The sequence below is a fragment of the Acartia tonsa genome, chromosome 12 (genome assembly GCF_053477335.1).
Source record: "Acartia tonsa isolate MP-2025a chromosome 12, ASM5347733v1, whole genome shotgun sequence".
Lineage (NCBI taxonomy): Eukaryota > Metazoa > Arthropoda > Copepoda > Calanoida > Acartiidae > Acartia > Acartia tonsa.
The window spans coordinates 14,516,432-14,544,163 of NC_137271.1; the positions used below are offsets into that span (position 1 = coordinate 14,516,432).

The 27,732-nt window shown below is 34.0% G+C and overlaps 2 protein-coding genes across 18 annotated transcripts in view; both read right to left on the minus strand.

Annotated features, from left to right (window-relative positions):
• The window catches only part of ago (F-box and WD-40 domain protein 7), a 31,636-nt gene extending 7,005 nt beyond the window's left edge, over window positions 1-24,631 (minus strand). For 13 of the 15 annotated variants that reach the window (XR_013885013.1, XR_013885010.1, XR_013885011.1 and 10 more), the window contains exons 1-25: window positions 24,517-24,631; window positions 23,412-23,573; window positions 22,276-22,335; window positions 21,461-21,520; window positions 20,974-21,048; window positions 20,411-20,602; window positions 20,009-20,076; window positions 19,300-19,425; window positions 18,951-19,101; window positions 17,784-17,975; window positions 17,521-17,636; window positions 16,981-17,060; window positions 16,152-16,638; window positions 15,535-15,640; window positions 14,993-15,261; window positions 14,706-14,787; window positions 14,425-14,522; window positions 13,804-13,917; window positions 12,951-13,060; window positions 12,066-12,154; window positions 10,310-10,387; window positions 6,358-6,486; window positions 3,582-3,657; window positions 3,071-3,147; window positions 153-224 (exon numbers count right to left, since the gene is read on the minus strand). Coding sequence is in view for 6 of the 15 variants with exons in the window: in XM_080180423.1 (XP_080036549.1) it covers window positions 153-224; window positions 3,071-3,147; window positions 3,582-3,657; window positions 6,358-6,486; window positions 10,310-10,387; window positions 12,066-12,154; window positions 12,951-13,060; window positions 13,804-13,917; window positions 14,425-14,522; window positions 14,706-14,787; window positions 14,993-15,261; window positions 15,535-15,640; window positions 16,152-16,638; window positions 16,981-17,060; window positions 17,521-17,636; window positions 17,784-17,975; window positions 18,951-19,101; window positions 19,300-19,425; window positions 20,009-20,076; window positions 20,411-20,602; window positions 20,974-21,048; window positions 21,461-21,520; window positions 22,276-22,335; window positions 23,412-23,573; window positions 24,517-24,594 (3,147 nt within the window). In the remaining 9 variants the exon portion in view is untranslated. Of the gene's footprint in view, window positions 1-152; window positions 225-3,070; window positions 3,148-3,581; window positions 3,658-5,125; window positions 5,219-6,357; window positions 6,487-10,309; window positions 10,388-12,065; window positions 12,155-12,950; window positions 13,061-13,803; window positions 13,918-14,424; window positions 14,523-14,705; window positions 14,788-14,992; window positions 15,262-15,534; window positions 15,641-16,151; window positions 16,639-16,980; window positions 17,061-17,520; window positions 17,637-17,783; window positions 17,976-18,950; window positions 19,102-19,299; window positions 19,426-20,008; window positions 20,077-20,406; window positions 20,603-20,973; window positions 21,049-21,460; window positions 21,521-22,275; window positions 22,336-23,411; window positions 23,574-24,516 lie in introns of those variants that run through there. The other 2 variants (XM_080180424.1, XM_080180425.1) reach the window with 2 other exon arrangements.
• On the minus strand, window positions 24,517-27,017 carry LOC145334817 (THO complex subunit 7 homolog). Of its 3 annotated transcripts, none has more exons than XR_013885024.1 (3): window positions 26,439-27,017; window positions 25,194-25,986; window positions 24,517-24,664 (listed from the first exon to the last, which is right to left on the minus strand). XR_013885024.1 is itself a non-coding variant. In XM_080180440.1 (2 exons), the coding sequence occupies exons 1-2, from the start codon at window positions 26,658-26,660 to the stop codon at window positions 25,516-25,518; spliced, it is 693 nt and encodes a 230-aa protein (XP_080036566.1). In that variant the 5' UTR covers window positions 26,661-27,017; the 3' UTR covers window positions 24,606-25,515. The 3 variants fall into 3 exon arrangements, 1 of the variants encoding a protein (XP_080036566.1); XR_013885023.1 differs by having other exon boundaries at window positions 24,517-24,680; XM_080180440.1 differs by having other exon boundaries at window positions 24,606-25,986.
• Between the last annotated feature and the right edge of the window lie 715 nt (window positions 27,018-27,732).

The window sequence follows — 27,732 nt, forward strand, 5'->3', positions numbered from 1 at the left end:
GTTGTTTGTACGGAATATTAAAAGTAGGTTTCAGACTATTCTAAAAGGTGACCCCTAACCTTTCTTCACTTAATCTTGAACGAGCTTTAGGTGACTTGACTGACGGACGGGACATGCCCTGTTAAATAGTAGCTGCGCTACTAAAATCTTACCTGTAAAGAGTAGACTCTGTTGGTATGCCCATTTAAAGTATGTATACACTCCTCTCTCTCAGGATTCCAAACCTAAAATATTTAAAGTATGTATACACTCTTCTCTCTCAGGATTCCAAACCTAAAATATTTAAAGTATGTATACACTCTTCTCTCTCAGGATTCCAAACCTAAAATATTTAAAGTATGTATACACTCTTATCTCTCAGGATTCCAAACCTAAAATATTTAAAGTATGTATACACTCTTCTCTCTCAGGATTCCAAACTTAAAATATTTAAAGTATGTATACACTCCTCTCTCTCAGGATTCCAAACCTAAAAAATTGGGGAGAAGATTAAAATGATGTGAATGTGGATAATTCAACTCTTTTAGAATTCATAGCATAAATACTGGAAGTCATTCTATTATAGATATAAGCCACGCCAGGCTACAATTGTATCAAGACAAAAGTAAGTGCCGAGCTCTGGGACCTATGTATGGTGAAATTAGACATAAAACCATAATGATTCCAGGTAAAACCAAAATATTTCAGCGACATCTTTTTGAGAAAATTAGATTTGAAAATTTCAAGTTCAATTTTCACCCACTAGGAGTTGCCGCATAATCATGACATGAAAAGCAAAGATTATTTATTTAAAATTTTGAACAACTTTGCTTTTATAAAGTTTTTCATAAAACCACTTCTGAAGGGAGTTAATTAATGGCTATTTTTATCAGTTGCTTTGCTAAGGTCACGGAAATTTAGCCTTAAATAAATCATATATAGAGAGGTTTTATGAAAGACTTCATAAAAGCAAAGATGTTCAAAATTGTAAATAAATAATCTTTGCTGTTCTTGTCATGATTATACGGCAACTCCTAGTGGGTGAAAATTGAACCTGAAATTTTCAAAAAGATCCCGCTGAAATATTTTGGTTTTACCTGGAATCATCATGGTTTTATGTCTAATTTCACCATACATAGGTCCCAGAGCTCGGCACTTACTTTTGTCTTGATTCAATTGTAGCCTGGCGTGAAGCATTAATATTTTTTTTTTGTCTCTAGCTTAAGATTACAATAATTTCTGAACCGATTAAGTTCTCCATTTTAGAGAAGTATCACTAAGATTCTAGGGTGGTATCAGTATACTTTATCATTAGATTTAAGTCTTGGGATGGTGTTTGGCTATTTTTCTGACTTTCCATGGCCCTTTGGAATTAAGATCTAAAGATACTAGGGGTGTAGCCGTTATTATTTTAATACTGTAATTTTCTTGCCGGATTTTATTATTTAAGAGTAACTGCATTTCTAAATCAACAAGTTAATATTAACCAATATAGTGTAAAAATAGACAATTATTTCAAGTATTTATTTTAACGACGTTTCAAGTTTTTAGTAATATGAAGTAATTAAATATCAATCTCTTTGTTTTAATTAACAATGCATTCTTTCAACAATAGCCCATTCAAATAACTTTTTAAGAAGGTGGTAAGAATTTATTACAATTTGTACCTGTCTAATATTTGTGATTAAATGACACTTTAGATAGAAATATACATATATGCAGGGTTTCGGATCCGGATCCGCAAGGATCCGCATATTTTTGAGATCCGGATCCGCAAAAAAATGCGTATCGGGATCCGGATCCTTGGACTCAAAAAAATGCGGGAAAAATGGAAAAATCTACCTAAATTTATATAAAATCTCAGACATTCTCTTGATGAGAGCCAATCTTTAAGGTTTAGGGTCAGACTTGAAAATTAAAAGTATTTTTGACTTCGAATTAAAGAATAAATATTTTTGAAAAATTTGGTGATTTTATTTTTATTGTCAAGGATCCGCACTGACCAAAATTGGAGGATCAGAATCCGCAAAAAATCAATGCGGATCCGAAACCCTGCATATATGTATTCTTGAGAATGTAGCCAAAGGGGACTGTGCGTGAACGAGAGCAATTGATGTTAAGCACATTCCAGCAGAAATGTCAAAATTTCTTTTTGTGCACAAGCTAGGTTTCTGTTACACAGGGCTAAATGAATGGTGAAAAAGTTAGTTACCATGGACTAGACAAAAAAGTTGAAAAAGTATTACGAGTTTAGATTATGACACATAAGTACCTATACTTTTGCGATGAAAAAATGTATTATGTATTTCATTTGTACTTTTGCATTTTACGGCATTTGACTAAGTATATTTCTTTTAAAATCGCTTAACGCTAGTGTTTTTTTCCTTATGTAAAACCATGATAAAACTAATTTTTTACTATAATAAACAGAAAACTATTATTTTCATAAAAAATGCTCAATATCGCTGCTAGAAGGTGCTTCAAATCGATTGCTCTCTTTCGTGCATTGTCCCCTTTCGGCGCATACTATAGCCCTTATTGTTTGCTCCCATCACATGTTGTTAAATCAAACTTAAATCACAACAATGATATTGGCAAAATTTGTAATAATAACCCTACCCCCTACTCTTAATCAAAAAATTATTAAAAAATTCTAGAGAAAGCATTAATTTTGTACAAAATTATTTTTAGTTTCTCATTAATATGATGAGGAAAAAAATAAGGTATCCAAAATAAATTTTTTTTAAAAGGGTACCTACACCTTCCCTAGAGAAATCGTCTCCATATAGGTAATTTATCTTTAAATTTTTCTTTCAAACTAAACTTTGAACTAAAATATTAAGTGGATGTTCGACTCCTACACCTCCCCCCCCCCCCATTCCCTCTTCCTTCCATAAAATACCTCTAGATGCCTCTAACCTCAAGTAATAGAATATTGCATAACACAAAACAGGTAATGCTTATCTTAATCAAAAGGCCTACAAACGGCAATTATAAAGCTATACAAAGGAAAAACAGCTTATCCTAGGCGATAATTTCATAAGCTTCGCCAAAAACAAGCATAAAATTGCACAAAGATAAGAGAGCTTACCTTAACCATATAATCATAAGCCCCACTAACAACAAGTCTTCCATCATACTGTACACATCGTACTGCTGCTACATGACCTATCAAGAAAAACCGGTTTTAGAAATATGGAAATAACCATAAATATGTTAGATGTAGAAAAAGACTTAAGGATATTAAGATAAAAGCAATGCCCGAAAAAACCTTTTCGCGCTTTTTCTTTCGTGGCGCTTTCCTTGTGCTGTCTTTAAATGTTAGGCTCCTATGAGAAAGATAAGTGTATTGAGCAGGAGCTGTGATACAGCAAACTAATTCTATTTGATATTTTTGTGGCTTAATGTTAGCATAAAACTTTTTTGTGTTCTGTAACTAAAGAGATGTGGAAATGGAGGGGGGGGGGGGGGGGAAGGGGGGTATAGAAGTCGGTTGTTGGGTAATGTTTCTCTTTGAATTTTTTGTCAGAATCCTAGTTCCTTGTCCATGGAATAAATAAAAAATGTAACTATTAAACGCTATTAAAGAGGAAAAAAGTTACCTATCAATACAATATTACATTCGCCAGTCTCTATATCCCACATTCTCAGTGTAGCATCTCTAGATCCAGATACAACCTAAATAATTCAATATTTATATTCGCCAGTCTCTATATCCCACATTCTCAGTGTAGCATCTCTAGATCCAGATACAACCTAAATAATTCAATATTTATATTCGCCAGTCTCTATATCCCACATTCTCAGTGTAGTATCTCTAGATCCAGATACAACCTAAATAATACAATATTTATATTCGCCAGTCTCTGTATCCCACATTCTCAGTGTAGCATCTCTAGATCCAGATACAACCTAAATAATACAATATTTATATTCGCCAGTCTCTGTATCCCACATTCTCAGTGTAGCATCTCTAGATCCAGATACAACCTGAATAATACAATATTTATATTCGCCAGTCTCTATTTCCCACATTCTCAGTGTAGCATCTCTAGATCCAGATACAACCTAAATAATACAATATTTATATTCGCCAGTCTCTATTTCCCACATTCTCAGTGTAGCATCTCTAGATCCAGATACAACCTAAATAATACAGCATGACCCTCGAAAAAGTATTTTTAAGCATCTGCAGCCTATATTTCTCAATAAAATATTAAAAGATTCATATGTACTTGTTCTCTATAATTTTCTACATCAAAGGATATCAAAATATTTTTTTTTACATCAATTAACAGCCGAGATTTTTAAAGCCAAAGTTTGGAAAAAGTGCTTGAGAAACTGGATATTGCTAAAAATTTCTTAGTTTTTTATTAACCAGTTAAAAAACAAATAAGAAAGAAGAGCAAGTTTACAATTGATACATTTTTTATTGCATTAAAAAACGTTACTTTTACATATAAAAAACTACTTTTCAAATTTTACTGAATACATTTTTCTTATAACCATTTTCCCTCAAATCTTATAATATCTCCCACTTATTATTATGACCTTAAATAAACCCCTCCCCAATTTATGCTCATTACCGGAAGAATTAGCGCCACCTTTACCAATAAATTCACGCCCACTCATCAAATTAATCTAAGACACATAAAAATCATTTAAATTGTTAAATGTTTAATAAAAGTTTGTAGCTGTAACTTTTTGGTTTTTTAACTTATTTTGATAAAATAAAAAGTGTTTGATTTCTGTTTATGTAAATTTTCAATTTGCTACTATTTTTTATAGGATTTCTTTCTGTAAGGGTGTTTTTGCAATTTTCACTATTCTAAAAATGCCTTTTAGAGCAAGTGAAAAAAGTGCTTTCAGCATGAAATAAATTTCTTGGAAACATCTTTATATAAGTTTTATAAAAAAGTATTGAAATTATGAGGAAAACACGTCATTTCACTTTAAAAAAACATTTTTCTTGAAAAGTTACTTTTTCCTCAGCCACTTTTTCAAAACTTTGGCTCTAAAAATCTGAGCTGTTAATTGATGTAAAAAAAAATATTTTTATATCTACTTATGTGGAAATCTACAGAGAACAAGGACATATACATTTTTTGATAATTCATTGAGAAATATGGGCTGCAGATGCTTAAAAATACTTTTTCGAGGGTCATGCTGTATAATATTTATATTCGCTAGTCTCTATATCCCACATTCTCAGTGTAGCATCTCTAGATCCAGATACAACCTAAATAATTCAATATTTATATTTAAGAAACCATTAGTTTTCATCAGGTAGGAAAGGGACATAAAGGGTTGTTTATTTAACTAGTTCCTAAAGTTTTATATTAACGTTTACTTATTCGTTGGCTTAACAAGTTTGGGGACTTGTATTGAATTATGATTAGTTGGTTCATTAGGGTCAGTTTAACTGTACAAACGTTTCAACCACTAATTGTAATCTACAGAAGGTGTAATCTTGTGTATAATAATTGGGGATGTACAGCAAATTATCGGCTATTGTCTTATCCCTATAGATATCTGGTTTTCATTAAAAAATCAATCTTTTTTACCGAACAAAGACCAAAGCCGGTAAGGATTAAAATTGAATTATAGTAGCTAAAGTCTACTTTTCCATCAAATACAAAGACAAATTACATTTTAATGTACAATAATATACAGAAAATATTCAGGGATCTTAAGGGATAAGACATTTGTGAATAAATTGATGTATATCCCCAATGATGATAAGCAAAATAAAATTACTCCTTCTGTAGATTAAAATTATTGGTTGAAACGTTTGAAAAATCAACATTAAGAACCAAAATCTAATGAAAGTACCCAAAGTTACCAAGCTAACGAATAGGAAAACGTGATTACAAGACTTTGAATACTATTGTAAATAAAACGTTGCAATTCTTAAAATAACAAGGATGACAACATCCATAAAAGCAAAGCACTGAAACGGTAGGACAAACGGACACTAACACTTGTATAGTGTCAGAACTTAATAATCAGAATATAAATGTATAAATGTCGAAGCAAAATTGTAAGTAAAATTGTTGAAAAACTGCTTGATACAGAATAATGTTTATGGACATACCACATTTTTAGGACTTGATTATAGAGTTGCTTCGCTTATAATATTGTACTTTGTTGTCCCAGGAATCAGTATACCAAAAATCAGATCAATCGGATTATTAGATCACATAAAAATTTGTTGTTAAAAAAGTAAAAAAATCAACATGTTTAAATGGACGTACGGACATTCTGGTAGTGATTATCGAGTTGCTACGCTTTCTAAATCGTACATAAATATTTCTGAATGGGAACCAATCGAGAAGTAAATTTTAGAGTAACTAAGCTAATAACTGAAAAATGCCTTACCTTATTTTTGTGTAAATGCATACATCTGACAGTACTTGTATGGCCGTACAGTGTGTGGATACAGGATCCGGTATCGGCGTTCCACACCTTCAAGGTACGGTCAGTACTCCCAGACACTATTACGTTACCCTGAAATAGAAAATATTGTAGTATTTCAATTATTTATTACAACCCTCCCCCTGCCCCCTCCCAAAAAGGTTACGTATACTTTCATTTTAAAGCTAAAATTGTAATTTTAGACCCTAGCAGACTCTAGGGGCGTAGCCGCTAGTTACCAAAATGCACAAGATGTGATCATTTTGCTGCAGTGAAAACACACCTTGGTTTTATTCTACGAGAAATTACAAAAAAAACAAACAAGGAAGGTTAAAACAAATACCAACCTAATCAACTTCGCAAAACTGATAAAAAACAAGAAAAAAATAAAAACTCACACAGAAATAATAAAAAGTAAATAAAAATAATTGAAGTTCAGACTAAAAAGAATATAAACTTTACTTATAAAAACTTTGCTTCTCAGATATACCTAGTTAAATAAGAACTACAAAGTTTGTAGGATGTCTATAAAGGTTGTTGTATGAAAAATTCTCATTAATACCTGAACATATATGGATCTCCTTTTAGTTAATAGTTAGTTCTTATTAAAGGATCCGTGAAGGTTTTAGACTATTTTCGGGAGGGAAGGGGGTATTTATTTCCAAAGAAAAATTGATCTGACACCTCCCCCTCTGTAAAGGGCCCAAATCCAATAATCAGCGTTGTGGAGCCGTAGCCGTTATTTTCGTTAAAAAAACGGCTCCGGATTAGCTAAAATAAGAATCTTTTTATTAATTATAATTTGGTAACTCTGTTGTGTCGTGTGCAAATGCCCCTTTTAAGTTTTTCAAGTTCATTTTTATCAAAAATTGAACTTTTAAAACCTTCAAAAGTCAAAAATAGACTTGGCAAAAATTGAACTTTTAAAACCTTCAAAAGTCAAAAATAGACTTGGCAAAAAAAAATATGATGAGTTTTTCTTGATTTTAGGTCGGAGCCGGAACCGCACCACAATCAAACGGCTCCGCAACGCTGCCAATAATATAAAGTATTTTGTCTGTCTGTTAGGATAAAGAATTTATTTCAAGAAAGTTTTAAAGGCGCAGCTGCTAGTAAAAGCATACAGCTGAATCTATAAGGATACTTTTTAAAAAGTGGTTACAATGTAATAATATTTCTACCAATGAAAATTAGAGTTACTCAGAAATTCTTATTCAATTTGCTAATTCTCAAAAAGCTGAATTTTATATTCATGTGATTCAATTAAATTCGCACATTTCCAACTACTTAAAAATTAACAAGAACAATTTCTGTACTTAAAAGACGAAGCCATGTGCAGTTAGTAATCATTTATAAAGATACACAAAAACACAAGCAAAGTCATATGAATTTTACAAGCTTTATTGAACGTAATATCAGCTGTAACCAACAACTGAATAACTACGAAAAAAAAATTCGTGAAGGTTTTGTGATTTTGGGGGCAACATATCGTAGTAAAGATGACCTATCTCCAAATACTTCTATAGATTTATTTCATTGTTGGCTATAACTTATTCCTGACGTAACGTGGCGTGGTTTATTAAAAAAGAATCATTGGATCAACTGCAGTTAACGGTAAAATATTCCTGGTAACGAATATTTCAAAAAATCTATGAATTTTAAAGGCTGCTAGCTACCAAACGGCTGAACGTACAGATCATGCCCGCACACTGTTTTAAGCGGCACAAGAAGGCCTACAAATAATCTGGAATAGCCATAAATCAATAATGCATAATTATCTCGCATTGCAGAGAAATGTGCGAAAAAGACCTATCTTACGCGTTTTTTCTTCGGTGAAACTTTCCCTGTGCATCATTGGAAATTGGCTATTCCAGATTATTTGTAGGCCTTCTTATGCCGCTTAAAATGGTGTGCGGGTATGATCTGTATGTTCAGTCGTTTGACAGCTAGCAACCTTTAAAGGTCATAGATTTTTGGAAATATTCGTTACCAGAAATATTTTACCGTGAACTGCAGTTGATCCGAATTATTTAATAATCGACAGCGGAAATGCCAAAAGCTAAATTTTTTAAACTTTAAAAATCTATTAAAATATAGTTATCTGAACTGTAATTGTGTTCTTTGTATGACTTTATGTGGCTATAGAAGAATAAACTAGACAAAACAAACTAAAAACCAGCTTTGCTTCCAAATAGGAGAGAAATATATTAAAATGATACAATACAGGCATTTCGGACAAATCTTTCTTTTTTATAAATGATTATCAATGAGATTAAACAATGAAAACGCACAAAAACAACCATTCCCTAGATTGCACGACCTTTTTCATAAAGATTAAAATTGTTTATGGTAATGCTATTTAAGGAAATAAGGCATTCTATACAAATGCCATTAGGCGTCCGAAAGGTACTGGCTTTAGAATCCGTTTTTAGCGTCTTTAAATTTGATGCAATTTAAACTCGATATCTACATGAAAATGTTTAGGTATTAAGATAATATATGAAAGGTGTTCATAATATATGAAAACTTTCTAAAATTACCCACTCCAAAGAACTTTTCTCTATCATACATAATATTTGATAGGATTTGATTAAATTAAAAAGCTACTTTAACAATAAAATAAATCTCAACATCCTTTCTTTGAATTATAAACAACATAGATAGGTATATAAACAAATCATGAAAAAGTTTTTGAGATATATACTTTTAAAAACTTTCTGTATTCTTCATTGTTTCTTAATCTATAATACAAAGTAGAACGATGTCTGTCTGTCTGTCCGTCCGTCCCTTAAGATCTCGGTAACCACTGAACCGATCGGATTCTACTCTTCAGGGAATATACCTACTGGTCCTGTGGTTGTTTAAGGCTATTTTCTTGGGGAGTGGGACACCCCCCAACCCCCCAAAAAACAAAATATCCCCCCCCCCATTTTTTTTTTTTTGCAGGGGATTTCCTTGGTCCTTTTACGTATTTTTCCCAAATTTTTTTTTATTACCTCTTGGGGCAAAGCCCGTAGAGGCTAGGGGCGAAGCCGCTAGTATTTAAATAAAATCAGAAATTTTTTCCTGTACTACGTATACAACTTTTGATAACATAGCTCTTTTGGCACTATTTATTCCTCTACTAAGAGACAAACTACAATTCTATTTTACAATTTTTAACGTCTTCAGATTGACACAGTTGCTGTCAACTCCAAAAAACTAACATATTTATTATCTTTTGCGTTCTTCATGCCGAACCTCCCCTTTACCTTCGGGGGATCCTAACCAAAAGCAAGAATTTTTTTTTGAAGATCAAGGTGAGTTCTATACTCGGCTAAGCACTTTAAGGGAAACCACCGCTGTTAACTGTTACCTTTAGCTGACTGGACCATACACCACAAGTGTGACTAACCAGAGTTCTTACCTGTAGCTGACTGGACCATACGCCGCCAGTGTGACCAACCAGAGTTCTTACCTGTAGCTGACTGGACCATACGCCGCCAGTGTGACCAACCAGAGTTCTTACCTGTAGCTGACTGGACCATACACCACAAGTGTGACTAACCAGAGTTCTTACCTGTAGCTGACTGGACCATACACCACAAGTGTGACTAACCAGAGTTCTTACCTGTAGCTGACTGGACCATACGCCGCCAGTATGATCAACCAGAGTTCTTACCTGTAGCTGACTGTACCATACACCACAAGTGTGACCAACCAGAGTTCTTACCTGTAGCTGACTGGACCATACACCACAAGTGTGACCAACTAGAGTTCTTACCTGTAGCTGACTGGACCATACTCCACCAGTGTGACCAACCAGAGTTCTTACCTGTAGCTGACTGGACCATACTCCACCAGTGTGACCAACCAGAGTTCTTACCTGTAGCTGACTGGACCATACTCCACCAGTGTGACCAACCAGAGTTCTTACCTGTAGCTGACTGGACCATACTCCACCAGTGTGACCAACCAGAGTTCGTAGACATTTACCCGTAATAGCAGACCAAACCTAAAAATTTTAAAAAAATTTTATTTCTTTTATTAATTTTTACTGTGCGAAAAATGATATTTCCACTTGAATTGTCGGGCATTTCAATAAAACAAACAAGATATAACTAATCAGCAAAATTAGGCTCTTAGGGCCAAACAACTAATTTAAGACTCTTTATGAATCACATTTAGGGTAAATTGAAAAAAATCGTACTTTGTTTATATACTAAGTTACAGATAAAATATGATCTTAATTTTGTGTTCGATGGCTTTTCTATTGTGCCTACCTATTGTTCTTAAAGAAACAGAGTGTTTTATATTTATATTTTATACATATTCGGAAAAGAGGCTACAAAGTACAAATCTCATGAGGGAGAAGGGCGGACAAACCAATATGAAATGAACGAAAAATCAGAAAAATCAGAAAAATCAGAAAAATCCTGTCTTTGGCCACATTGTGCACCGCTTTTGAAGGTAAAATAATAATATCTTATAATGATTTCATTTTCTAACCCAAGGAATAAAATATTTTTTACTGAATCACCAAATTAATAAATTCACGTTGCTTTTTCGTAAAAATTTTGGAATGAAAGACTTACAAAATTTAATCCGCAAAAATACTTTTGTTAATCCTTTTTAAAATTGAATTAGAACAATAAGATCTTTTGAAAATCGTCAATCATTTTAAATATGAACATAACAATTAGAATGTAGTCACATTTATTATAGACACGCGATATAGTCTTTTACTTTCATTTTTAAACGTGCAGCTACTCTACAATACAACTAGGTGTGTTCGTATTTCCGACGATTTATTATGTATTATGGTTAAGTGTATAGACATTGTTGCACCCCTTAAGTAGCCTAAAACTAACCGAAGACTTATTCAATCGGTTGAATAGTAATCAAAATCTTTAGCTTAACCCAGGAATAAGGTATAACCAACAAGCAAAATAAATCTAAAATAATATTTGGGGGGCAAATAGAGAGGTCGTCAATTTTACGATGTGTTGCCCCCCAACGACAGCTGAAAAACACATATCGGTTTCGTGATTTTTTCTCGAATTAATTTCGTTATTGGTAGAAGCTGAGCTTAACCTTACTACTTCGTTTGTAAACATATATTTAATATATCATATATCATATTTAATATTCTATTGAAAGTAAAATATGGTTAGTTATCTTCTTATTGCTGCACTACCTCTGGATTTAATAATTCTTGTATTTTCAACATATATGTAAGTATTTTTATGAATGGTATTGGAATTAGTAAACAAAAGGGTTCAATTAACAAAAAATGAATAACGTTTTATTATAAATTAGATAAAAGACCATCGACTTGCTGTACAATGGTTAAGGAGTCAAAAATATCTTTTGGAAGATAAAAACTTGTTTTTCACGTCTTTAATTGTGACGGGGTTTGTCGCGATTAATCAGGGATCTAAAGGGATAAGACAATGTCCGATAAATTGATGTACATCCCCAATGTTAATACACAAAATTACCCCTTCTGCAGATCACAATTAGAAGTTGAAAAGTATGCATGACACTCAATTTAGTAACCGAAGTAATAAAAATATTCATTAAAAGTCCCCAAAGTTGCCAACGAATATGTTATTATAAACTTTGGGGACTTGATTTATAAACAGTCCTGAGCCCATTGTCCCCTCCCTTTCAGTCTGAGCTGTAATGCTTACCTTCAAAGTATTATCATCAGATCCTGATACAATTCTGGTTCCAGAAAATTGGAGACAGGTTATTACATGGTCGTCATGACCTTTCAAAACCTGTTGTAAATAAACCAATTACAGATCAGTTAACATAAGAATAAAAAGAGAGAAATTGTGAAGTCTGCGCTAAATATATTTTCACGAATTCCATTTACGGATTTTTCTTTCAAAAATTGGCAGATTAATCTTGAACGTATTCGGATTTGGATTACAATCTTATACTTATTTGAGTAAAATACAAAACAAGGGTAACAACATCCATAAATAGTGAAAACTAAAAATCCTTGAATGGACAACAAAGGGACAAAGTGAGTTAAAGAGCAGATGTTCAGTTATCGTAATAAAGAAAAACAGGTAATATCCTCTTAGAAGTTTTTTTTCAATTTTGAAAATTGAGTAACCCCCCCCCCCCCCCGGAGAACTCTGGCCGCAGCTCTCGGCTCCCTAGCCTGTCTAGCCGCAGCGCTCGGCCCCCTTGCCTGCCTAGCCGCAGCGCTTGGCTCCCTAGCATATAACCTAACCTAACCTAAAAAAGTTGTTCTCTGTCGGAGGGGGGAGGGGGAGTACTCAAATTTTCAAAATTTCAAAAGAGGATAACGCCGAAAAACGTGCAAAAATCACGAAAGATTTAAATACCTATTAAGTTTATAACTTTTGTAGCATGGCCTACAGACAAACGGACAGAGCAGTGTATTTACTAGAGAGGAATCTTCACTGAAATTTTTAGCCGTCTATCAGCCGTGAAAATCCAATCTCCCCTATAGCGTTGCCGTTACGGAATGACGGACAGACAAATTGAATTTAAAACTAAAACAACCGTATTGATATCAAAACTAACTGAAGCTGCAATTTCCTTGGGTGGTTTGATTGGCCGTTGTCGCCAGTTCATTTCAATATTATGCTGGCGCATGAACCCAAGCTTCCACGGAGAATATACAAATCCAGAACTGTGCTTGCGCCGTCTAATTTATCGGAACACACGTTCGAATGTATTTTAATAAATTCTTTATTTTTCCATATATAATAAATTGAGCTTACAAAACCCGGGCCGGGTGGGTACTAGTTTATTTTTCAGATTACTGATTATGAGGTCAAGATATAATTTCAATGAAGAGTAAACTTGCTGCGCTACTATCTATATCATATTAGAATAAAGCCAGCTTTTCTATAATTAGGGTCGGTCCGTCCGTCCGTAACGGATAGCTTTTTTCGTTAATTTAGGCATGTTAGAATTGTCCTATCGATTTCAAATTTTGCATGGTGATTCCTTTAGTAATAAGTCCGATTAAGAAAGCGTAGCAACTCTATAATCATTACCAAAATGTCCGTACGTCCATTTTAAACATGTTGAGTTTTTAAATTTTTTAACAACAAATTTTTATGTGATCTAATCATCCGATTGATCTAATTTTTGGTATATTGATTCCTGGGACAACAATGTATAATGTTAGTATAATGTTATAGGCGAAGCAACTCTATAATCAAGTCCTAACAATGTAAGTATGTCTATAAACTTAAACCTGTATAAAGCAGTTTTTCAACAAATTTACTTACAACTTTGCTTCGACTCTTATATATTTATATTCTGATTATTCAGTTCTGACACTATATAAGTATTCATGTCCGTTTGTCCTACTGTTTCAGTGCTTCGATTTTATGGATGTTGTCATCCTTGTTTTCTATTACATATTTCAGTGTGTTTTTCCTGTAATACTGATCTCTGCTGCTTTGTTCGCTAATGCCCGCCTCCCGGCACTTCTCACGCCATAACAGGTTATCCTCCGCCAAAATTCGCCAATAACGGCAGGTTTGAGCAGCTCTGGAATAAAAATATCACTTTTATAATTTAGAGACCATTGTTTTTGTCTTTTTGAGGTCCTCGGAACGATTTCAACTCAAAATCTCAAAATTATCTCTTACAAGAATAAAATATCGCCAATGTAAAATCAAAATTTTTAACAACTTAGAAAATCTGGCAATATTAAACTCATGATATTTTTAAGTGTTTAATGTTTATGTATCAAACTTTCACTTTCTCAATTATATGTCCAGGGAACTAAAGGGATAAGACAATGGCCGATAATCTAATGTAAATCGCAAATGTTGATACACAAAATTACAACTCCTGTAGACAAATAGTGGTTAAAACGTTTTAGATACTCAATTTAATGAACCATCCAATCAAAATTTAATAATAGTCGCCAAAGTTGACATGTCAGACATCTGCGTAACTGAACAATATATTGAAATCATTTTGTCGAGCATATTCCTTAACGACGAAAAATCGCCGATTTATATATTTATAATTAAATGAAAATATTCTGACCTTAGTAAATCTCTGGGGTCTAAGAATGAAAGCACATATAGGGCCAACTCTTTTGGCAGTAAGGATATAAAATCTCGTTGAAATTGAGGCTCTATCACCTAGGAGTAAAAAAAATATTAGTATTAGCTGCTTATTCGAAAAAGTCAGAAAAAGGTAAAAGTTCGCATAGAAATATTATAAATGCCATGGAGTCCTTTTAGGATTGGCTTGCTTATAAAAAATCATATTAATTAAAATCTTTGATAACTTTGATCTTTTATAGCAGCTGAGATATAACTAACCTGCATCATATGTCTGACTTGTTGTGGTTCACATGTGTTTATTAATTGATTGATTGCCATCAGTCTTTCTGCATTTGACCATCTAAAACAAAAAAAATATTCTATATTGCACAATATTACTACCCGTATTTAGTGTCTTAAAACACCCGCTTTTACGAAAAATACGCGAAAAAATAACCCCCTTTTTTATTATGCCACTGAAATAATCAAATGTTATATTTTATCTTTCAACGTTGGATATGTTTACCAGCGGAAAAATCAATACCATCAACACATCAAAAATTTACCTAGAAAAAGTTGACACCCATGATAAAATTTCTGGCGGTGGATTTTCCTTATCGGGAATGAGACTGCGGCCACCGCCTCCCGGAGACAACAGCATGCCGCGGGGGGAGCCGCCGGTCGCTGGCGAACACAGTCTGCGCGTGGGTGACGGTGAACATTCTATACCCTCCATCTCTCCCTCGCCCTCATCTCCGCCCTCATTTGAGGGGGTGGGAGAGGCGGGGGAAGTTGGGGCTGTGTTATCACATACAGAAGATAGGTAGGAGTTGTCCTGAAATATTAATAATCCTTATATTAAAGTAATTGGATGTCTGTGTGTGTCTGTATTGAAGTGAAGGATAAATAACTACTGGACCAGTATGGTTCTCCTTTACAATGCACCTTATAATGGGTCCTTGTTAAGTTTATAAATATTATAGGCGAGGATACCATCATTCTCTCAAGAGAAATCACTCTAAAATATGACTCACCCCCTATCCTTTTGAAACCAAAAAATGGGGGGGGGGGACGCAGTAAATAATATTTGTCTAAGCAATGTGATTACCTGATTGAGCAAGGAAGCGTCGAGGCTGGTGGGGGGTATCAACGCCCCCGAGGAATTGGCCGCAGTTTCGGGGGTTCCCTCACCAAAGCTTAACACTTGAGATTCTCTGAAATAGAAATAATATTAGAATTTTCTTACAATACCTAATTAAAAATATAAAATTCATTTAATAGTTCCATAAAATAACTGAATATTTCTTAATGCTTGTGCATTTGAGGACATAATAACTAAATGAACTCTAAAAATTCCTTTAAAAACATTTCCCATCATGAAACTGGTAAAAGATTCCCTATTATACCTATATAAATTTTGCCCCTTACTCCCTTGGTCAGTCGGTCGTTCAAGAAATACACATTATAAATAAAGATTTCGTGATTTCATATTTATCCCGTGTCAATGAAAATCAAATAATCATCCCTGAGGCACCTTTTTGAACAAGGTGTTTTGGAAAATAAATAGTTACGGACGGATGGACAGACAAACTTTTTAGAGACCATTATTTTAGATGTCCAATGGGACCCTACAAGTAACGGAAAAATACTGCATTTTTTTGAATTGGTGGAAGAAGTGAAAACTATAATATGCCTTTATTTCAAAAAGGCATAAAAAGTATTTACCTAGAAATAAATGAGAAGGGATTAGTGCTTGCTGAGGCACTACTAGAACTACTCCCGCTAACATTACTAATTTCGGCATCGCCATTCCCGCCAGCCAACCGCCGCGACAACGGAGACGAAATATTTTCCGGCTTCTGTCGTTTTAGCGGTAGACAGGCCAGGCTGAGTTCGGTGAAGCTGCCAGATTTCCGCTTCGGCCGCCAATTATCACTTGAACTGCCGGCGGCTGCGGAAGCGTCGCTGGAACTAGCTCCCGGATTTTCTTTACCGCCACCACTTTTACAATTATTAATATTATACCCGTTTTCATTTTCACTATTTATAGTCATTGTACTAGTGTCACAAACGCTGACGTTTTCACTGTCAGCATCGAGAGCCGCCGAAATTTCGGCACTTCGCCCGCCGCCGCTGAATTGTGTGGTGGGAGACGCAGTGAGGGAGAAGTCTGTTTGAGTTTGGAAATTTGCGGTTTGAATGTGAGGTTTGCCTGATATATATCAATCATTTTTAAGAATGCCAAAACTATAGCTTGTTTTACCAATAGAAACTTAAAAAGTCTACTTCAAATCTTATCATACTAAGATCATAATTTTGTAAATAAATATATTATTCTTAAAACTAGGCATGAAAAAACGTTACTTGACCTAGTTTAACATGAACAATAAATTAATCTCGCCTCCAATTTAATTTTTGAAAGAAATTCATACTATGGTAAGATCTCGCAGTTACATAAAGATGTAGATTAATTCAAACACCATTGTCCTTTATCATTTATACCCATTACCAGACAGATGTCCTGTTACTTAACAATCACCAAATAAATCCTAACCTGTATTTAGAGCCATGGTAGAATCATTAAACAAAGACATGTTTGAGTCAGTGTTGGTTGTTTCCGAGGGGGCAACCTCATCCTGTTACAATTATATTCAATATAAATTAAAGTGTGGCATAACATGTGGCACATCCACTCGTTGTCATGAAGGTGATTGGTTCAATTTTCATGACTAAAAGTTAAAATGAACCTTACAGCTCTGCTATGTCAAGTGCACGACTTAAATAGTTATGATGAGTAGAGGGATCGAATGCCTTGACCAAAAAGTTAAAAGGAAGCAACTCATTACCAAGCAAAGTTGGAACTTCAAGACAAAGTTCGTGCGATCAAAGGGTTTATTGTAAAATAAAGGCAACACTAGTTTGCAACCAGACAATCAGAATTCAATAAAAGTACCCAAAGTTTTTAAGCCAACGAATAAATGGTGCTCTTGTAATTAACAGTCTTATGGCCTCTCCCTTTCATAGATTTAATGTAATTTTGAACATAAAATTTCTAAAAATAAAATCAATTTTATCTTATTTATATCAAATAAATTCCTGACTATCTACGACTTGTTGCTCCACGTCCCCATCCACCTGGTCCTCACCCTGGTCTGCTGTGAGGTCAGATACCTCGGGTTCAGCATCCTCCTCTTTACTAGAACCAACAACCTAAACAGATATTCAAAGATTGGTTTTAATGGAGAGTGGATGAGGGGAATTGTTAATTGAGCCCACTGCGAGTTTCATTTTATAATAGAGCAATGAAAATCTGGTATAACATCCAAGTAATAATACATCAATTAAAAAAGCAATTACCTCTATAAGTTGAAGCCTACGACAAAGCCCGGAAGCAGACACTGGCCTGCTGACCTCCTCCTCGACTCCTTGACACTCAACTTCACTTGATCCTATGGTGGTAGTGGAGTTCTCCACTTGATCCAAGCTGCTGCCACTACCAGAAGGATCTGAGGTCTTTACCTCGTAGCTGGAGCCAGTTTTAGCACAAGTCTGAAAAAGTACGTTCATATCAAATTATATGTTTTCATTTTATTTTACACTTTAACCTTATCAAAACATTTGATACGAAATTTCATAAAAAATCGCTTTACATTTCAAAAAAAAATTCATGCCTATGAAACCATGGTGAAACTAATATTTCTTAGTTGATATAACTATATCAAATAGAAACCTAGTATTGACCAGTTCTTGCATAGTCCTCTTTCGCTACATAGTTGATTTAACAACCTACACTCCTTGTGGCAGTCCAATCTAACGGCTGTCCATTTTTAGGTCGAGCCAGAACAGAAGGTTGCTTTCAGTCTACTGCGGCAGATATTATAAATAATCGGTCTGTTCTTTCTTTTTTCCAATCATTCAAAAACAAAACTTTTTTCAGACCGTCTATCTATAATGTCTGCCGGCTCTTAAGAGAAATCTAGGCTGGCACTATCCAATATACAGGTAGAGCTGCCATTTCTCTTTTACTCTACCTTAACCTATAAAGTATATAAAATACGGGATGGGAAAACTAAGGCTGGTAGCTAGGATAAAGCTTTAGGTTTAAACTGATTTATTAAACATATTAATATTTAATTCTTTCAGCAAACCAACATCAACCTGCCCCCTACTTCCACGACCTTGATACTTGCAGAAACAAATGCCCGGACAACCACAGTGGTAACCCGGGATACTAGAGGACCAGAGGCTGGAAAGAACAGGAAGCAGATTTGAAGAACACACTGTATAAACAGCAGGTACAAAATTTATTCCAGCAAAGTGCCTAGAAGTCTTTGTGTCTGTCTGTTAACAATATCTATCTTAGCCAACAATTTGACTTTGACACTCCTGTCTATTTCTTTCCACAATTTATACAGTAATATAACCTTTATTTTAAATCCCCCTCCCCCCAAACCCCATGGGGGGCGATTTAATCAGATTTACACCCCTGATTTCGATCCTATACACGAAAAACAATAACCTCACCTGGGTATAGAGTGGACAGATGGGTTGATGGCCCGCAGGGTCTGTTTCACATCCATCTGCTACGTCAGGCGGATTACTAGCTCTGCTGCAGCACCTGGACAGGTTTTGGTCCACAACAATCACTTCAGCTGCTTCGCCACATATAGAAGTTCTAAATGAAAGCGAAATTTTCATAAACATTGTTGATTCATTTGTTGAGTGCCCAAACGTTTCAACCTATAATTGCAATCTGAAGAAGATGTTGTTTATCATTACATACATAATTTATCCGCCAAATTCTTATCCCTTTAGATCCCTGAAAACAATGTACTAAATACATTTTAGACAAATCAAGACCTCGAATAATTACCTTCTTGATGAAATGGCAGTTGAGGGTAGAGAGTCTTCGTTGTGGATGAGAAGAGAATCTAGAGAATCCTCATTTTCATCTGTCCCATACACGTCATGGTCCTCTACTATTGTCTCCGTCTCATTCCTAGAAGGAAATATAATCGTTAGTAACCGTCGGACTAACTGACGTAATAATTTAATAAAAGGCGGCCAAAATTGACTAATAAAAAAAATCTTAACAATATTTGTTCAAAGTTTTTCTTAATATATTTAATCCTTTTTTGTCTATAGCGAAGGATTTCGCTTACCGATTAACCTATATGGTTCTCCTTTACAGTGAAGCTTCATATATGTCATAGGAAGGTTAACAGATCTATAGTATAGATGTAAATACAGACAACTACCTCCCTTCATTTTTCAAAGACCTGTTTCGTTTGCTTCTAAATTATTTTCTGATACTTTGCTGTGTTAATATTAGCGATACTATTGGTTGATTTTTAATGACCCAATAGGAAGGTTGCACAAGACGGTTGTGATGGGGAGATACAGTTATTTGACCCTTTCTCCCTCAAGTATTTTACTCTAATGGAAGGTTTACAAATATTCTGAAGGAGGGTAGTCGCTAGTAAAAATTTAATTTAAAAAAAACAAGGTTACCCCCCCCCCCCTCAAGTGCTCCTAGAGGCGTCTCAAGTGCGTAGCCGCTAATAAATAATTAAAACACTAACCTCGATTTCCACATCTCGACGCTAACTTTCCTACTCAACGTCTCTTTGGGTAGCTCACTTGTTACTCCCTAAAATTAATCAAAGTACAGTCGTAAAACAGAAAAAGAAATAATGTGTGATGATTGAACAGTTTAAAATCGCCAAACCTTTAAAAAATACATCTCCCTTTCTTTTTTAGTATGACCGACAAACTGAGGGATACAGTAAATTATTTACTGAATACAAAGTGAATTATAGAGTAGCTTCGCTATTAAAAAGTATGTATAAAACTTAAACAAAATATCTCGTGTAGTCAAAACGATTGTTAGAAAATATTTTTGAATACTGCTAGGTATCCATTTTTAGATTAACTCTTCATAAATTAAAATATCTTGTATTTATATATTTCTTTTAAACACTTACCTTTGAAGTAGAAGGAACACCTTCCTCAACAAGTAAATCAGAATTTGTCTGCGTTTCACGATTTCTTTTCGACTGCTGGCTGCTTCCTGCAGCTGGCGGCTGTTGTCCACTGCTGCCGGATGGCTGCTGAGCAGTAGTCGCAGATTTTGAGCTGCCAGGTTCAGTTTCCAGTTCCAGGGTGGAATCATCATCCTGCAAGGCAAAAACAATAGATAGGATACATAAGCCTTTAATATTTAAACACGTGATTTTTACATATTAATGCTTAGTGTTATTTAGATAAAAAGGTAAAAAAAGTCCAACATTAAATGCTCCATGAAAAGTATTTAGTAACAAGTACAGGCAAACTTTATGGAAATCACTATTTTGTAAGTCCTAAAGTCTTTACAATGACCACAAATGACTTGAAAGCGAAAAAGAAAATTTTTATTGGTGGAAGAAGTAAAAACTATATGCCATATATTATTCAGTATCCCCCCATCTTTTATAATAGTTTTAGACTACAATGACCCCCTTATTAATAAAGTATTATTCTTGAGATTACTGTAAGTATCTATACATACCTGTAAACTGGAAGCCAGGTTCCTTCTGGTATTCCCAGCTAGTTCGGTTTCACTTTCACTTGGACATTCGTCCATCTGAAATCATATAATCTTTTCAGCAAATATACTCCCATGAGCTAGCGTGTCAATCCATAATGAGCCTAACCGTGAAGCTTTAGCTTGCTTTTATGGTTTTTAAGAATATGAACGCAGTAAAACTACCAATTATGAAGGACAGTTGTGTGGGGGTCCCTAAATATCAATTTTAAAGGGAGTAAATGTCGAGGACACTCTTTTCCTCCTGAAATGATTTTTTGTCTGTCAAAGAAATTTTTTATATCATACCTAACTAAAATTGTAGTTTTGTAGTAATTAGATATCTATATTATTTCAATCTTTTTTCCATTTCGAATATTTAGGTGGGTAAAATGACATAGACTATTTTTGGGGTGCGTAATATCACATCACCCCCCCCCCCCTTCTCACTCCCATAAAAATTATATCTTACCGTATTTGTATTAAGAGAGTCAACTTCTTTGTCGAGTTCTTCAAATTCGGAGCTTATTTTCTAAAAAAAAAACATTTTTATATCCTTATACTAAAGTAACAGGATGTCTGAGTGTCTGTCTGTGTGTCTGTACCGAAGGATCTCGCTAACCGCTGAACCGATCGGGTTCTCCTTAACAGGGTAGCTTCTCATAAGTCCCGGGAAGGTTTATAACTATTTTGGGGGAGGGTACCACCACCCTCCCAAGAGAAATGACAAAAAAATCAAAAAATTTTCAAATTTAGAGGAGACTTCAACGTCAAATAAGGTGGTATCGTACATAAAAAATTAACTTTAACAAACAACAACATTTAAAGTGCCACTAGAGGCCTCTAGGGGCGTAGCCGCTAGTACATACTAAAGTATTTCATAGGAAAAGGTCAAATTGAATAATTCCACAAGTAAAGTAGCGATACAATTTAAAAAGTCTATCCCAGCTGAAATAAAAGGTAAGGTCAACTGCCACTCAATTTATCCTTTATATAAAGACATGGGTTTATTTAAAGACATTCCTTTTGCCTTCCTAAATATTCCTTTAAAATGGAAATAATAGGTAGACAAACCTCAAATATAGGTAAAAATAAAAACTAAATGTTTCGTAATGTTTTTGTGGTGCTACATTGGTTTTGTCGGAAAATCTATAACTTGTTTTATTTTATCTGATAGTACCGGCTAATAAACCCTGGACCTATAAAAGCTTAATTGTCAAGGTCTACGGTGTAGACAGACACACACACCACAAACGCATATCCTGTTACTGTTATATTCTAACTTACTTTATCTGGTATTACTGTCCAACATTCTTCATTAGAACACGAGGAACCAGAGTCAAATACCTAAAAATAAAGAAAATCAGATTTCATGAGAAAATTGGAATTTAAATTGATACAACTTACAAGGATGACAACATCTATATGATTGATGCGAAACAAAGAAATAATATAAAATAATGCTTTTATGAAATGAATAAAAGATTTATGTCCTTCAGTGTACAGACAAACATGCCCTACCCTATAGAACGTAAGTAAAGGGAACTATCCACGAACAAGAGCAAGTAATTCTAACCATCCTTCCAGCATTGATCCATAGTATTTTTTTAGTGAATATACTAGGTTTATGTTTAATATTTTGTTTATCGACTAAAAAGTTAGGTTTCATCATGGTTTCATATAAAAAAAAACTTTGAAAGGTTAATCATTTTTTGATGCAATATTATCAAATGCTTTGTTGAGTTCTAAGGACAAAATAAAATAACACGACAGTAAAGCATCAAATGCTGTAAATTGGAAAAGTACATTAATTAAACTGTTTACAATATTACATCCTTATCTAAATATACATTTTTATTCAAAATCATATACTTTTGTGTTAAGGATTTTAAACAACAGTTTGAACCCATTAAAACATTTGATGATTATATTGCACCAAAAATGCTTAACATTTAAGTTTTTTTCAATAAAACCACGATGACAACTAACTTTTTAGTCGATAAACCAAATATAAAACATAAACATAGTATATTCACTAAAAAAAATACTATGAATCAATGCTTGAGGGTGCTTAGAATCACTTGCTCTCGTTCGTGGATAGTTCCCTTTTTATGCAAGCAAAAATTATATTTTAAGACAAAAGGCAAAGATATATAGAGTGACGCACATTAATCATACTGCTTTAGCACATAGAAATCTAATTCCTACATAAAACTAAACATCATTTTATGATACTTTTAACCGAAAAAAAGTATGTATTCCTGGTTCATATTAGTCTCTGTGTTTTTTTAAACATTAACTGACAGTTATAAGTTCTTGTTTTATAAAATGTTTCAGTGATGGATAGAACATTCTATAAAAATGTCGGAAATACAGACACATATTCATGATAGAGTAGCTGCGCTAACAAAACTTATGCAAACCTCAAGATCAAAGTCAGAGGCAGAGTTGCTAGGGCCGGGCAACGGGTCCTTCAGATCTCCTCCGTCCTTTAAATCTTCGTCTAGGGGATTTTTTCTCACGGGATAATCACCCACAATTTTCACTACCCCCTTAGACGAAGAGGCTTCACACTTGGAATTTTTCTGAACAAAAATAAAAAATTAGAAATTTGATAAGTAGAACGTGCCACAGTCAGTAGTTTACAAATTCTATTCTGTACAATATATGACAGGAATTACAACATCCATAAAAGTAAAGTTCTAAAATCAGACGGTAGGACAAACAAAAATTAAAACTTGTGTCAGAGCTGAATAAGCAGAATATTAACTTAAGTCTAAACAAAACTATACATAAATAAGCTACAAAATTGCTTAATATCAGGATACTGTTTAAGGATATACTTACATTTTAGATTATGCAAGGTTTAAAATTGATAAGACAATTCTAACATTCCTAAATTAATGGCAAGAGCTATCCCTTACATTCAGACCCTAATTATAGAAAAGCTTTGCGTTTAAAAATAGCAAATTATTTTATTTGATAAATTATCAAAGAGGAAGGGCAGGAGCAATTTGTTAAGTTTTGAAATGGTTCCAATGATTTGATAAGTTAAACTTTGATATATCATCCAGGCAAGGATAGACGCTTGTTGTAAAAAGCATATTTTTACTTACAGAAACACACTTATAGGTCAATTTATTAAGTAATTTTTAATCAATTTATAACAATTCCTATTGGACTTTCATGCCTATATTTACGATATCAATTATATTTCGTCTATGGAGCCCGTCAGCTGCTGAGATCATAATCAGCTGAGGCTGCAAAATTTTCTTTAATATTATGAGAAGGCAGAAAATAGCCTAAAACCATACAGAGACTGATAATTAGAAATAAAATAGCCTAAAACAATCTCAGGACCTTCATTGTAAAAGAGAACCATATCGGTTCAGCGGTTAGCGAGATCCTTTGCTACACACACAGAAAGGTTTATTACTTTATATAACAGTTAAAATCCCCCATCTTTTTCATCCCCCCTTTCTCTAAAAAGCACCTTAAAAACGAATTCCCCACAGAAAGTTTTAATACCTTTTCTATATTGCTTGTTTTATTATCTGTACAAGGATTATGTTCGCTAGTGCTGTCTAAACCACCATCGCTGTCCATCACTTTAAAGATTCTGAAAATTATTATAAAAAAATTTAACTTTTCACCACCGAGTCTTTACAAATGGATTCTTTTCAACAATAAATCTAAAGGGATAGTTCCACGGAAGGTTATTTTATTGAACAGTGTGCCAAAGTCCATTTCTCAGGTAGCCGCGATTGAAAAAAAAAATTTTGATTCAATAGATACCTACTATAATAATATAATTGCTAATTTTGGTTCCTATTCATTTAAAATGATACAAACTTCAATAATAAGGTACCTATATGTTCGAAAGAATTTCAATATAAGAAACATAGATTTTTGAAAGTAGCAGAACTTAAAAAACATACTTTTAAGTTTTTATGCATGTATCGTAATTTCCTAAAATCAGCATGAATATCATTGTAGTGGACCTAACTATATGTTTATAGCTGCTATTAAAACTTTTGCCATCAAGATGAAACATTTTTAAACGTTACTAAAAACAGATATTGTTCTTTTAAATAACTACCTACATTGTTAACCAATATTTATCATATACTACAAAAATAATTTAACAATAATGGCTCCAAATTCCTTATCTCGTTGAATACTTTCCCGTTGAACTATCCCTGTACATTTTCTCGGTTAATATGTAGCAGGTACTTTGACATAACATCATTAAAATTAAATACAACAAAAAAAGTATTTCTTTTATAACAAAAAATGCCACTTATAAAAAAAATCTCAATTGACTTCAATAGGTATTTTATCACTGATTATAAATAATGATAATTTTCACTAGGTAGGTAGGTATATTTGTTGGTAGGTTTGTCTTGAAGTAGAAATCACAGATTAACAACAGCAGTATTGACAAATATTCTTATTCTAACTGTGAAATAGAAATAACAAACATTTAAGAGAATTTTATTTTAAGAATACTTGTCCACCAAAATTTTATCATTCCTGAGAAATATCAAGCGGAATAACTTCTGGTTCATTTAAGTCTTCGTCAGCTGCTTCGTCGGATAAATAGCCAACCCCATCCTCTTCAAATATCAACTCTTGCAGCTGGTGTATAGATTTAATAATAACAGAAAATTGTTCCCGTCGTTGGGCAAGTTTCAGTTCAATTTGACGTTCTTTTTCGCGCAGCGTCTCTTTCTCCGCTTCAATTTCTTTAATTCTTGCGTCACTTGCCTCGCGTGAGGCTAGCTCGTTGATTTTCTTGCCGATTTCGTCGTATTCAAGCTTGTTTTTACGTATTATTTTTGCGTCTTCGAGTTCCAGTTTTGTTGCCTCGATGATTCCACGAGTTTCCTCAATGCCCTCGATTATTGCTTGCTCGAGCTGGGTGTAGTTTGAAGCTTCCTCTTGGTTCATAGTTTGTATTTGGCGGGTTTTCTCCAAGCTGAACTCTATCGAGGCCAACTGAAAATAGAAACGAATATAATGATTTACCAATAATTTTCCTTCTCTAAGACTTAGTGGCGTAATATAAATTGTTTTAGCAAATTAATATTTTGGAGATATGGGTTGCGGTAAGGAATTCATAATTCTAACATAGAAAACCCTAGTGATTTGATTTAATTGGAAAGAGGTACCTATATTCAATAATCCCCACACTTCTTCAAAATTCGTAATACTACTATATATTTAGGAGAAAGAATTAAAATATAAGGAGCTGGGGAGAGATGTAATTTAACTAGGTAAGAAAATATACAATACACCCCTATGTTCCCTCCCCCTATCTAGTTAAAAACCTTCCTTGCATTTAACCATTGGCCTTTAAGGAGTTTCACTCTATTGGTTCTGCGGTTAGCGAGATCCTTCGGAGGGCTTATTAATCTAAATAATGGGATTAGGTAATTGATAACACGCACCTGAGCAAGAATTCTTTGGTAATGTGTCTCGATAATGTTCAAATCAGCGGCCGAGCCGCTGGAATTTTGGCCGGCGGACGCAGCCATCGTGAACTTGATCACACTTTTCAGCAACATGTTCATTCGCCGTTCGTCGCCCTGGCCATCGCCGTCGAACAGAAGTCGCATCTTCATGATGTCTTCGTCGGCGATTTGCGCCGCGGCTACACTCGACATTTTCATGCGGTCTCTCCTTTTTCTGAAACAGTTTTAAATATATATTTATATCCGTGGACAATAGGGTATGAGTGGTTTGGTTTAGAAGGTGAAAATTAATTAAAAATTAGAAGAAAAAGTGAAATGAGAACCCAATTGTTGAAAAGTCTTTCCAAAACGTACAATTAATTTCCTTTAATAATTTATACAAAAAAGGAGTTCAAACTAAAGATTAAAATAAAATTTTTAAAAAAATTTAAATTCCACCCATAAAACTTACTCCCGTCACTTAAAAGCCTCATTTAATTCCAAATATAAAATAAGCGTAGGTCATCGAAGGTCATGTTGAGCCCCCTTACAACAGCCTAACCTACCCCTAAACGCACGCACACACACACACACTCAAAAAATAATAAAGGTAAAAAATGAACTAGCGAGAGGAGAGGCGAAGCGAGATTAGTCTATTCAACAGAGTCGCCATATTTTTCTTTGATGATTTATCTTAGAATAATATAAAAGAGGGGGGAGGTATTTGTTTTATTTCTCTAAGACCTATATAGTGGAGAGGGGGGAGGGCTAATCCTGCGAGGATAGCACATTTTCTTAATTTGAAATTGGGTATCAAATTAAAAGCTATAATATTACTATTTTCATTTTCATAACATTTTATATGGTATCTCTGTTTTGTGTATAAAAGATCGTGACGTCACAATAGAATGGGGCTCCCACAAGGGTGGGGTAAAGCTTTGAAGGGGAGGTAAAAGAGGGATAGATCAATAGAGAACAAAAAAGGAGAAATATGTAAAAAGGGAGGAGTTCACTTTACTATACCCCTTTACATGATTGATCTTCCAACACATTTTTTTTATTCCAATAAAGTACATTAGTCAAACAGACATTTGTATTATCATTTTTGAATAATTTAAAATTGTATTCAAGCTCTAAAAAACAAATGATTTAAGCTAAAATGGAAAATATAGGTAGAGATTAGAAATTTTTTAGCAAATTAGACAGCCTGTCAATTTTAGAGTTGGCAACATAAAATTTATTCTCTCCTTTACATCCCAATTATGAGTTCCATTTCAATACCCCCTTATTT